This window comes from Oncorhynchus mykiss, chromosome 16, assembly GCF_013265735.2.
Source record: "Oncorhynchus mykiss isolate Arlee chromosome 16, USDA_OmykA_1.1, whole genome shotgun sequence".
Taxonomy (NCBI): domain Eukaryota; kingdom Metazoa; phylum Chordata; class Actinopteri; order Salmoniformes; family Salmonidae; genus Oncorhynchus; species Oncorhynchus mykiss.
The window spans coordinates 71,469,858-71,483,331 of record NC_048580.1 but is presented as its reverse complement, the minus strand read 5'-3'; the positions used below and the strand labels follow the sequence as shown (position 1 = coordinate 71,483,331).

Sequence of the window (13,474 nt, the reverse complement as noted above, 5' to 3'; positions counted from 1 at the left end):
ATGCAGATGGTCAGATGATAGTGTTATGCAGATGGTCAGTTGATAGCGTTATGCAGATGGTCAGTTGATAGTGTTATGCAGATGGTCAGTTGATAGTGTTATGCAGATGGTCAGATGAGTGATTACTTTCAACTTTTTACTACTGCAGTTGTTTAGTAGTTCCACCCCTCCAAAACTCCACCCTAGGCTTGGGCGGTATACTGTATACCAAGAGTACTTGGGGAAAAAAGCCACAGGATGTTTTTTCAGTTGTTTATATAGTTGTGAATATTTGTAGCTACTTTTTAAGTAAATGCCTGCAGTCAACTTGTGCAATACGTTAGAAGATAAAGAACATTTCCTTTCACCCGTCACGTTATTGTGAAGTTTACGTTAGTCCCCAGTCATATGTCACACGGCATTTGTTTACAAGCACACAGTGACCAGAGAGCCGAGTGAGTCACTCGTGCACCAGATGATCAAATTGTAGTATAGAATTCACAACTAAATGTTCGCCAGCTAGATATCTTATAACTATAACTGTCTAACGTGTGATAGATTCTCTGCAGTTTGCTAATTTTAGTAGCTAGTTAGCTACCTAGCTAAGTGGTTAGCTTCTTCCAAAATTAAGCATTTGCTTGGTTACAGCAGAGAATCTCCTCCTGGATCAAGAGCCTTGCTGGCTAATATTTGTTTTGTTCGTACATCAAACCGTGATTAGCATTTTTTTTTTAGTTACTTGTATATAGTTTAGGTCAGAAACTGTACAAAAACGTTCGCAATGCGCTTGTTAGCATTTAGTTAGTATTCTCTATGCGATTTTACATGTACTTGTTAGCATTTAGTTAGTATTCCCTATGCGATTTTACATGTACTTGTTAGCATTTAGTTATTATTCTCTATGCGATTTTACATGTACTTGTTAGCATTTAGTTAGTATTCTCTATGCGATTTTACATGTACTTGTTAGCATTGCTAACCTTCGGGCGTCTCCAGAGATCAGTAAAAAACAGGGACAGGATTTGGGGTCAGGGAAACTCAGCCAGATGCAGGATTGAGTAACTCGGCCTACACACTGAGCTGCTGTGTGTGTGTGTGTGTGTGTGTGTGCGCGCGCGTTTGTGTGTGTGTCTAGTTACCTTGGGCAGCCGTAGACACTTGGACGACACCTCATACTCTATGTATGCCTCCTCCTGTCCCGTCCTTCCTCTTCCTCCCTCTGTATAACACAGCTCCTGGGCCCTCTGCAGCGACGCATCCAGCTCTGACATCCCATAAACACACAGCGCCGAGCGACCCGTCGCCGTGGGCGTCGACGCCTGCCCCGCCGCCATGGCAACGAACAGCGTCGGCCGCCCCTGGTGTCTGGCGAGGGTAGCCCCCTGGGCGAGGTTATAACCCCCGGAACATTCTAACGGAACCTCCACGTAGGAGTAGAAGCTCCGGTCCCGGGCGCAGAGACGGGAAACGTAGGTCCGGTACTCCTTCCGGTTCCACATATCCCTCCGCGAGAACAGGAAGTAAACATGGTCGCCATGATGATGCGCGGAGATGAAGTAGTTGTTGTACTCAGAGTAGCTCCCGACAACCAGCTTCCCTAGTTCCTCGTCTTGAGAGAAGGCCTGGCGGGCGGGGGAGGAGCTGGGGGCCAAACGGCGAGTTGTGATTGGTGGGATGTCGCTGGGGCCTTTACTGGTGTAGCCACGCCCCACCAGCAAAAGCCCCACACCCTTTTGGTTCAAGACCACACCCACGGTGGAGACGCGGGGGTCGTTGGCGGCTACGTACTGCGTGTCTACCGGATTGGAGGATTGGTACAGTACCTCGGACACATTATCCAAACTCCTCTTCTCACAGATACCCTGGAACAGGGTTCCACACACGATCAGGCTCCTCGCCCCGACCTCTGACCCTGCTGAGGCCAGACCCTCCTCTAGCAGAAGGATCTTATTAGCGTTGGGGGTCAGGTGTGCGGTACTGCAGTCCTTGGGGACGATGGGGGGCAAGCACTCGGCACTGTCCAGTTTGGGGCCAGTCTGACTGGAGGAGAGCACCTAGGATAAGTTTAAGGTAACATTAGAGAATAGAAGACTATAAAGTACTGTGTTCCAAATGGCTCCTACTTTTGACCAGGGCACATAGGGAACACTATATAGGGGACACTATATAGGGGATAGGGGACACTATTGGGAACACTATATAGGGGACACTATATAGGGGATAGAGGACACTATATAGGGGATAGGGGACACTATATAGGGGACACTATATAAGGGAGAGGGAACACTATAGGGGATAGGGAACACTATATAGGGGACACTATGTAGGGGACACTATGTAGGGGACACTATGTAGGGGATAGGGAACACTATATAGGGGATAGGGAACACTATATAGGGGATAGGGAACACTATATAGGGGACACTGTATAGGGGATAGGGAACACTATGTAGGGGACACTGTATAGGGGATAGGGAACACTATGTAGGGGACACTATGTAGGGGATAGGGAACACTATGTAGGGGATAGGGGGCCATTTTGGGACATAAAGAAACTGACAACATATATAGTAGGAGCGGTTTCCCGGACAACGATTAAGCCTAGTCCTGGTCTCAAAAGAAAGCTCAGGGAGAATCTCCATCGAAAAGGCTTTGTTCCAGAACTCAGCTAATCTGTGTCTGGGAAACCGCCCAATAGAGAGCTATGGACAAGTGATTTACAAACATTATTACCTGGAGGTCAGGGGACAGGTGGTAGAGATGGTTGACCGCCCCCACGTACAGATGACCAGACCTGGAGTCCAGGAGGAGGTGGCTGAGGGGAGATCCATCCAGGGAGAGGTGAGGGAAGGCCTGCCCAGCGTGAGAGGCCTTCTCTGGGTTAGGGTCCGGCTGGAGCTGGGTCAGGGCCTGGGGCTGTGGGGGCAGCAACAGTACCAGACACCACCACCAGGTGGCAAGGGGGAGCAGAGGGGGAGAAGCAGCTGGCATGGCACCAATTACCTGCTGGAGAAGAGAGGAGGAGAGGAAGAAGGAGAAGGAAAGGAAGGGAGAGGAAGAGGAAGGAGAGGAAGAAGGAGAGGAAGAATGAGAGGGAGAGGAAGAAGGAGAGGAAGAGGAAGGAGGAGAGGAAAGAGCAGAGGAAGGAGGAGGAGCGGAAGAAGGAGAAGGAAGGAGGAAAAGAAGGAGGAGGAGAGGAAGAAGGAGGAGGAGAGGAAGAAGGAGGAGGAGAGGAAGAAGGAGGAAAAGAAGAAGGAGGAGGAGAGGAAGAAGGAGGAGGAGAGGAAGGAGGAGAGGAAGGAGGAGGAAGAGTGGAAGAAGGAGGAAGAAGGAGGGGAAGAAGGAGGAAGAAGGAGGGGAAGGAGGAGGAGAAAAGGAAGAAGGAAGGAGGACAGGAAGAAGGAGGAGAGGAAGGAGATGACAAACAACAGTAAGAGGAGATAGCTAGATTCAACTCAGACTCTTACCTACTATATCCTAACTAGGTTTTAGCCCAACTCTGTTCCTGGAGAGAGAGCACTCCTGTAGGTTTTAACTCCAGCCCTGTCACTGGAGAGAGAGCCTCCTGTAGGTTTTAACTCCAACCCTGTTCCTGGAGAGAGACCCTCCTGTAGGTTTTAACTCCAACCCTGTCCCTGGAGAGAGACCCTCCTGTAGGTTTTAACTCCAACCCTGTCCCTGGAGAGAGAGCCTCCTGTAGGTTTCAACTCCAAACTAGCAGCAGCAGAAGACCCTATAGTGACAGGTGAGACTGAGGCAGCAACAGAAGACCCTATAGTGACAGGTGAGGCTGAGGCAGCAGCAGAAGACCCTATAGTGACAGGTGAGGCTGAGGCAGCAACAGAAGACCCTATAGTGACAGGTGGGACTGAGGCAGCAGCAGAATACCCTATAGTGAGTGACAGGTGGGACTGAGGCAGCAGCAGAAGACCCTATAGTGAGTGACAGGTGGGACTGAGGCAGCAACAGAAGACCCTATAGTGAGTGACAGGTGGGACTGAGGCAGCAGCAGAAGACCCTATAGTGACAGGTGGGACTGAGGCAGCAACAGAAAACCCTATAGTGACAGGTGGGACTGAGGCAGCAACAGAAGACCCTATAGTGACAGGTGGGACTGAGGCAGCAACAGAAGACCCTATAGTGACAGGTGGGACTGAGGCAGCAACAGAAGACCCTATAGTGACAGGTGGGACTGAGGCAGCAACAGAAGACCCTATAGTGACAGGTGGGACTGAGGCAGCAACAGAAGACCCTATAGTGACAGGTGGGACTGAGGCAGCAGCAGAAGACCCTATAGTGACAGGTGGGACTGAGGCAGCAACAGAAGACCCTATAGTGACAGGTGGGACTGAGGCAGCAACAGAAGACCCTATAGTGACAGGTGAGGCTGAGGCAGCAGCAGAAGACCCTATAGTGACAGGTGGGACTGAGGCAGCAACAGAAGACCCTATAGTGACAGGTGGGACTGAGGCAGCAACAGAATACCCTATAGTGACAGGTGGGACTGAGGCAGCAGCAGAAGACCCTATAGTGACAGGTGGGACTGAGGCAGCAACAGAATACCCTATAGTGACAGGTGGGGCTGAGGCAGCAGCAGAAGACCCTATAGTGACAGGTGGGACTGAGGCAGCAACAGAAGACCCTATAGTGACAGGTGGGACTGAGGCAGCAACAGAAGACCCTATAGTGACAGGTGGGACTGAGGCAGCAGCAGAAGACCCTATAGTGACAGGTGGGGCTGAGGCAGCAGCAGAAGACCCTATAGTGACAGGTGGGACTGAGGCAGCAGCAGAAGACCCTATAGTGACAGGTGGGACTGAGGCAGCAACAGAAGACCCTATAGTGACAGGTGGGGCTGAGGCAGCAGCAGAAGACCCTATAGTGACAGGTGGGACTGAGGCAGCAACAGAAGACCCTATAGTGACAGGTGGGGCTGAGGCAGCAGCAGAAGACCCTATAGTGACAGGTGGGACTGAGGCAGCAACAGAAGACCCTATAGTGACAGGTGGGACTGAGGCAGCAACAGAAGACCCTATAGTGACAGGTGGGACTGAGGCAGCAACAGAAGACCCTATAGTGACAGGTGGGACTGAGGCAGCAGCAGAAGACCCTATAGTGACAGGTGGGACTGAGGCAGCAACAGAAGACCCTATAGTGACAGGTGGGACTGAGGCAGCAACAGAAGACCCTATAGTGACAGGTGGGACTGAGGCAGCAGCAGAAGACCCTATAGTGACAGGTGGGACTGAGGCAGCAACAGAAGACCCTATAGTGACAGGTGGGACTGAGGCAGCAACAGAAGACCCTATAGTGACAGGTGGGACTGAGGCAGCAACAGAATACCCTATAGTGACAGGTGGGACTGAGGCAGCAGCAGAAGACCCTATAGTGACAGGTGGGACTGAGGCAGCAACAGAATACCCTATAGTGACAGGTGGGACTGAGGCAGCAGCAGAATACCCTATAGTGACAGGTGGGACTGAGGCAGCAGCAGAAGACCCTATAGTGACAGGTGGGACTGAGGCAGCAGCAGAAGACCCTATAGTGACAGGTGGGACTGAGGCAGCAGCAGAAGACCCTATAGTGACAGGTGGGACTGAGGCAGCAGCAGAATACCCTATAGTGACAGGTGGGACTGAGGCAGCAGCAGAAGACCCTATAGTGACAGGTGGGACTGAGGCAGCAACAGAAGACCCTATAGTGACAGGTGGGACTGAGGCTCAACAAAGGCCTTGTGTTCGTGAGAGAAAACAAGATCATGTTGTTTCGTCTTCCCACACGTGATCGGGATGTTTTGATGCTGGTCCCAGAGAGCAACACACACCTGATGTGTGTGTGTGTGTGTGTGTGTGTGTGTGTGTGTGTGTCAACACGTGCAGCCCCTTGATACAAAACTTCTTGTTTTAGTCATGAAAGTAAACAGAAAGTGAAGTCTGCCAACAGTGACTCTGAAGATATAGATAAAGACTAGAACAGAGGTACCATGAGAAGGACCAGGAGTAGGACCAGGAGTAGGACCAGGAGTAGGAGAAGAACGAGAGGGACCAGACCACAGACCGGGACAACACATCTGGGACCAGACCACAGACCAGGACAACACATCTGGGACCAGACCACAGACCGGGACAACACATCTGGGACCAGACCACGGGACAACACATCTGGGACCAGACTACAGAACAACACATCTGGGACCAGACCACAGACCAGGACAACACATCTGGGACCAGACCACAGACCGGGACAACACATCTGGGACCAGACCACGGGACAACACATCTGGGACCAGACTACAGAACAACACATCTGGGACAACACATCTGGGACCAGACTACAGAACACCACATCTGGGACCAGACTACAGAACACCACATGTGGGACCAGACCACAGAACAACACATCTGGGACCAGACCACAGAACAACACACCTGGGACCAGACCACAGAACAACACATCTGGGACCAGACTACAGAACAACACATCTGGGACCAGACCACAGAACAACACATCTGGGACCAGACTACAGACCAACACATCTGGGACCAGACCACAGACCAGGACAACACATCTGGGACCAGACCACAGACCGGGACAACACATCTGGGACCAGACCACGGGACAACACATCTGAGACCAGACTACAGAACACCACATGTGGGACCAGACTACAGAACAACACATCTGGGACCAGACTAACTAATACTTCGGACTTGATTTATTTCTCCTTTTGCAGTAAAATTATTAGAACAAAACCACGTGTACTTTTGCTGCATAGAGCTCTCTCCTCCCTCCTACCCCAAAGTCCAGAGGCTTATCTGCACACTGCAAGCTGGCTTTATCAACCAATATGTTGAATATCATTTCACTTTCAAAAACACAACAAAATAATATTCTGGATGAGGACACGGAGGGAGTAGAGGACTAAGAGAGAGAGAGAGAGAGAGAGAGAGAGAGGTTCATCTTTAATTTATGTTGCAGAGCAGAGACGTCTCAGGGCTCTAGATATAAAAGAGAAAGGGGTTCGTTCCAAATGGCATACTATTCCGTATATAGTACACTACTTTTGACCAGGGTCCCTATTAGGGTGAATTGCCCTAACATGATCAGTATGCGCATAACATGTTCATCTCTTCTCCCTTTCACCTTCAAACGGGTCTTTCCACCAGTTAGAAAGGACAGTTTGCTACGCTATTTTAATTAAGGCCCTCCTTAATGTATAACAGCTTTACATGATCCCATTCTGTAAGGAGGCATCAGAGAGAGAGGAACTTCTCACCTTTACTGACATGTTCCACACACAGGGCCTATTGATAATGTAATAACGACACACTGTCCAGTGTAGCGTGTCCAGTGTAGCGTGTCCAGAGTAGCGTGTCCAGAGTAGCGTGTCCAGAGTAGCGTGTCCAGTGTAGCGTGCCTGTTAGACTGTCTCTCTCACTGCAACACACATTCAAAAAAGTGCTATTAGCAGTAATCTCGTGCTATTAGCCGTAGTCTCGTGCTATTAGCCGTAGTCTCGTGCTATTAGCAGTAATCTCGTGTTATTAGCAGTAGTCTCGTGCTATTAGCAGTAGTCTCGTGCTATTAGCAGTAATCTCGTGCTATTAGCCGTAGTCTCGTGCTATTAGCCGTAGTCTCGTGCTATTAGCAGTAATCTCGTGTTATTAGCAGTAGTCTCGTGCTATTAGCAGTAATCTTGTGCTATTAGCAGTAGTCTCGTGCTATTAGCAGTAATCTCGTACTGTTAGCAGTAATCTCGTGTTATTAGCAGTAATCTCGTACTATTAGCAGTAATCTCGTGCTATTAGCCGTAGTCTCGTGCTATTAGCAGTAATCTCGTGTTATTAGCAGTAGTCTCGTGCTATTAGCAGTAATCTCGTGCTATTAGCCGTAGTCTCGTGCTATTAGCAGTAATCTCGTGTTATTAGCAGTAGTCTCGTGCTATTAGCAGTAATCTCGTACTGTTAGCAGTAATCGCGTACTATTAGCAGTAATCGCGTGCTATTAGCAGTAATCTCATACTATTAGCAGTAATCTCGTACCATTAGCAGTAATCTCGTACCATTAGCAGTAATCTCGTACTATTAGCAGTAATCCCATACTATTAGCAGTAATCCCGTACTATTAGCAGTAATCCCGTACTATTAGCAGTAATCCCGTGCTATTAGCAGTAATCTCGTACTATTAGCAGTAATCTCGTACTGTTAACAGTAATCTCGTACTATTAGCAGTAATCTCGTACTATTAGCAGTAGTCGCGTACTATTAGCAGTAATCTCGTGTTATTAGCAGCAATCGTGCTATTAGCCGTAATCTCGTGCTATTAGCCGTAATCTCGTGCTATTAGCAGTAATCTCGTGTTATTAGCAGTAATCTCGTGTTATTAGCAGTAATCGCATGTTATTAGCAGTAATCTCGTGTTATTAGCAGTAATCTCGTTATTAGCAGCAATCTCATGTTATTAGCCGTAATCTCGTGTTATTAGCAGCAATCTCATGTAATTAGCCGTAATCTCGTGTTATTAGCAGTAATCTCATGTTATTAGCAGTAATCTCATGTTATTAGCAGTAATCTTGTGTTATTAGCAGTAATCTCGTGTTATTAGCATGTCACATATACATGAACCACAAACACTTTCAAGCCTCAGAAAGGCAGTGATATAATTCCAATGTAACGTTAGGTACTGTATCGTGACTAACTCAATCAGAGGGGCCACACCATATCAGAATACAAGAGGTCGACCCAGTGTCAAAACAACCCATTTGACAGTACAAGAGGTCAACCCAGTGTCAAAACAACCCATTTGACAGCGTGAAGTTTGACTGAGCTGCTTTTGCAATATCAGCACTCAGCCCTTCTCTCTTCTCTTACATGGTAATAGGAGTCCTGCTGCTAAGAGACACTACAAAGATCTGGTGACTGACTGACTGAGGGGGGTAGAGCAAGAGAGGAGGGGAGGGGGTAGAGCGAGAGAGGAGAAGAGGGGGTAGAGCGAGAGAGGAGGGGAGGGGGGTAGAGCGAGAGAGGAGGGGAGGGGGGTAAAGCGAGAGAGGAGGGGAGGGGGGGAGCGAGAGAGGAGGAGGGGGTGAGCGAGAGAGGTGGAAGGGGGGGAGTGAGAGAGGAGGGGGGGGAGCGAGAGAGGAGGAGGGGGGAGCGAGAGAGGAGGAGGGGGGGGCGAGAGAGGAGGAGGGGGTAGAGCGAGAGAGGAGGGGAGGGGGTAGAGCGAGAGAGGAGGGGAGGGGGTAGAGCGAGAGAGGAGGGGAGGGGGTAGAGCGAGAGAGGAGGGGAGGGGGTAGAGCGAGAGAGGAGGGGAGGGGGTAGAGCGAGAGAGGAGGGGAGGGGGTAGAGCGAGAGAGGAGGGGAGGGGGTAGAGCGAGAGAGGAGGGGAGGGGGTAGAGCGAGAGAGGAGGGGAGGGGGTAGAGCGAGAAGGGAGGGGGTAAAGCGAGAGAGGAGGGGGGGAGTGAGAGAGGAGGGGGTGAGAGCGAGGGGGGGGGGGGGGGGGCGCGAGAGGGGGGGAGCAAGAGAGGGGGGGAGCGAGAGAGGAGGGGGTGAGAGCGAGAGAGGACGGGGGAGAGCGGGAGGGGAGAGGGGGAGAGCGAGAGAGGAGGGGGGTAGAGCGAGAGAGGAGGGGGTAGAGCGAGAAGGGATGGGGTAGAGCGAGAGAGAGGAGGGGGGAGAGCGAGAGGGGAGGGGGGGAGAGCGAGAGGGGAGGGGGGAGAGTGAGAGGGGAGAGCGAGCGAGAGGGGAGAGCGAGCGGGGGAGAGCGAGAGGGGAGAGCGAGCGAGAGGAGCGAGAGAGAGGAGGGGGGAGAGCGAGCGAGAGAGAGGAGGGGGGAGAGCGAGCGAGAGAGAGGAGGGGGGAGAGCGAAAGAGAGAGGAGGGGGGAGAGCGAGCGAGAGAGAGGAGGGGGGAGAGCGAAAGAGAGAGAGGAGGGGGGAGAGCGAAAGAGAGGAGGGGGGAGAGCGAGAGGGGAGGGGGGAGAGTGAGAGGGGAGGGGGGAGAGCGAGAGGGGAGGGGGAGAGCGAGAGGGGAGGGGGAGAGCGAGAGGGGAGGGGGGGAGAGCGAGAGGGGAGAGCGAGAGGGGAGGGGGGAGAGCGAGAGAGGTGGGGGGAGAGCGAGAGAGAAGGGGGGAGAGCGAGAGAGAAGGGGGGAGAGCGAGAGAGGGGGGGAGCGAGAGAGGAGGGGGGGCAAGAGAGGAGGGGGGGAGAGCGAGAGACGAGGGGGGGAGAGCGAGAGATGAGTGGGGGAGAGCGAGAGAAGGGATAGAGAATTAGAGAGGGGGTAGAGAGAGGAGAGCGGTCATCCCTACTGCCTCTGATCTGGAGGACTCACTAAACAGAGAACATCCCTGGTCATCCCTACTGCCTCTGATCTGGAGGACTCACTAAACAGAGAACATCCCTGGTCATCCCTACTGCCTCTGATCTGGAGGACTCACTAAACAAAGAACATCCCTGGTCATCCCTACTGCCTCTGATCTGGAGGACTCACTAAACAGAGAACATCCCTGGTCATCCCTACTGCCTCTGATCTGGTGGACTCACTAAACAGAGAACATCCCTGGTCATCACTACTGCCTCTGATCTGGAGGACTCACTAAACAGAGAACATCCCTGGTCATCCCTACTGCCTCTGATCTGGAGGACTCACTAAACAGAGAACATCCCTGGTCATCCCTACTGCCTATGATCTGGAGGACTCACTAAACACATATGCTTCGTTTGTAAATGATGTCTGACTGTTTGAGAGTGCCTCTGGCTATCCGTAAAATAAAAAAAATTAAAATGTTGCCAAGTGGTTTGCTTAATAAGTCATCTGAAATTATTGAAACTTTTACTTTTGATACTTACAGTGGAGCAAAAAAGTATTTAGTCAGCCACTAATTGTGCAAGTTCTCCCACTTAAAAAGATGAGAGGCCTGTAATTTTCATCATAGGTACACTCCAACTATGACAGACAAAATGAGGAAAAAAAATCCAGAAAATCACATTGTAGGATTTTTAATGAATTTATTTGCAAATTATGGTGGAAAATAAGTATTTGGTCAATAACAAAAGTTTCTCAATACTTTTTTATATAACCTTTGTTGGCAATGACAGAGGTCAAACGTTTTCTGTAAGTCTTCACAAGGTTTTCACACACTGTTGCTGGTATTTTGGCCCATTTCTCCATGCAGATCTCCTCTAGAGCTGTTGCTGGGCAACACAGACTTTCAACTCCCTCCAAAGATTTTATATGGGGTTGAGATCTGGAGACTGGCTATGCCACTCCAGGACCTTGAAATGCTTCTTACAAAGCCACTCCTTCGTTGCCCGGGCGGTGCGTTTGGGATCATTGTCATGCTGATAGACCCAGCCACGTTTCATCTTCAATGCCCTTGCTGATGGAAGGAGGTTTTCACTCAAAATCTCACGATACATGGCCCCATTCATTCTTTCCTTTACACGGATCAGTCGTCCTGGTCCCTTTGCAGAAAAACAACCCCACAGCATGATGTTTCCATCCGCATGCTTCACAGTAGGTATGGTGTTCTTTGGATGCAACTCAGCATTCTTTGTCCTCCAAACACAACGAGTTGAGTTTTTACCAAAAGATTCTATTTTGGTTTCATCTGACCATATGACATTCTCCCAATCTTCTTCTGGATCATCCAAATGCTCTAGCAAACTTCAGACGGGCCTGGACATGTACTGGCTTAAGCAGGGGGACACGTCTGGCACTGCAGAATTTGAGTCCCTGGCGGCGTAGTGTGTTACTGATGGTAGGCTTTGTTACTTTGGTCCCAGCTCTCTGCAGGTCATTCACTAGGTCCCCCCGTGTGGTTCTGGGATTTTTGCTCACCGTTCTTGTGATCATTTTGACCCCACGGGGTGAGATCTTGCGTGGAGCCCCGGATAGGGGGAGATTATCAGTGGTCTTGTATGTCTTCCATTTCCTAATAATTGCTCCCACAGTTGATTTATTCTAACCAAGCTGCTTACCTATTGCAGATTCAGTCTTCCCAGCCTGGTGCAGGTCTACAATTTTGTTTCTGGTGTCCTTTGACAGCTCTTTGGTCTTGGCCATAGTGGAGTTTGTAGTGTGACTGTTTGAGGTTGTGGACAGGTGTCTTTTATACTGATAACATGTTCAAACAGGTGCCATTAATACAGGTAACAAGTGGAGGACAGAGGAGCCTCCTAAAGAAGAAGTTACAGGTCTGTGAGAGCCAGAAATCTTGCTTGTTTGTAAGTGACCAAATACTTATTTTCCACCATAATTTTCAAATAAATTCATTAAAAATCCTACAATGTGATTTTCTGGATTTTTTTTTCTCATTTTGTCTGTCATAGTTGAAGTGTACCTATGGTGAAAATTACAGTCCTCTCATCTTTTTAAGTGGGAGAACTTGCACAATTGGTGGCTGACTAAATACTTTTTTGCCCCACTGTAAGTATATTCTAGCAACTACATTGACTTTTGATACTTAAGTAGTATTTTACTGCATTGTCGTTTTTAGAGAATTTGTGTCCAACCGGCCTCCCAACCACAGACCAGGACGTCTACATCCAGCTTCCTGTGGGATCGTCTGAGACCAGCCACCCAAGACAGCTGATGAAAACTGTGGATTTGCACAACTGAAGAATTTCTGCAGAAACCGTCTCAGGGAAGCTCATCCGCGTGCTCACCAGGGCAGTTCAGTATCGTAACCGACTTCAGTGGGCAAATGCTCACCTTCGATGGCCACTGGCACGTTGGAGAAGTGTGCTCTTTACAGATGAATCCCTGTTTCAACTGTACCGGGCAGATGTCAGATAGCGTTGAGTGGTTTGCTGATGTCAACATTATGAACAGAGTGCCCCATGGTGGCGGTGGGGTTATGGTTTGGGGCAGGCATAAGCTACGGATAACGAACACAATTGCATTTTATTGAAGGCAATTTGAATGCTCAGAGATACCGTGACGAGATCCTGAGGCCCGTTGTCGTGCCATTCATCCGCCGCCATCACCTCATGTTTCAGTATGATAATGCACAGCCCCATGTCTCAAATCGGTACACAATTCCTGGAAACTGAAAATGTCCTAGTTCTTCCACGGCCTGCACCCTCACCAGACATGTCACCCATTGAGCATGTTTGGGATGCTCTGGATTGTGTGCCACACCAGATACTGACTGGTTTTCATGAGGCAAATGGTGGTCACACCAGATACTGACTGGTTTTCATGAGGCAAATGGTGGTCACACCAGATACTGACTGGTTTTCATGAGGCAAATGGTGGTCACACCAGATACTGACTGGTTTTCATGAGGCAAATGGTGGTCACACCAGATACTGACTGGTTTTCATGAGGCAAATGGTGGTCACACCAGATACTGACTGGTTTCCATGAGGCAAATGGTGGTCACACCAGATACTGACTGGTTTCCATGAGGCAAATGGTGGTCACACCAGATACTGACTGGTTTCCATGAGGCAAATGTACACACCAGATACTGACTGGTTTCCATGAGGCAA

The 13,474-nt window shown here is 49.9% G+C and overlaps 1 protein-coding gene across 1 annotated transcript in view; it reads right to left on the bottom strand.

Moving 5' to 3' along the window:
* The window catches only part of LOC110517572 (plexin-B1), an 81,931-nt gene that overhangs the window by 17,375 nt on the left and 51,082 nt on the right, over positions 1 to 13,474 (bottom strand). Inside the window, exons 2-3 of the mRNA XM_036945799.1 lie at positions 2,713 to 2,985; positions 1,119 to 2,033 (exon numbers count right to left, since the gene is read on the bottom strand). Of these exons, the coding sequence (XP_036801694.1) occupies positions 1,119 to 2,033; positions 2,713 to 2,970 (1,173 nt within the window). The 5' untranslated portion in view covers positions 2,971 to 2,985. The remainder of the gene's footprint in view (positions 1 to 1,118; positions 2,034 to 2,712; positions 2,986 to 13,474) is intronic.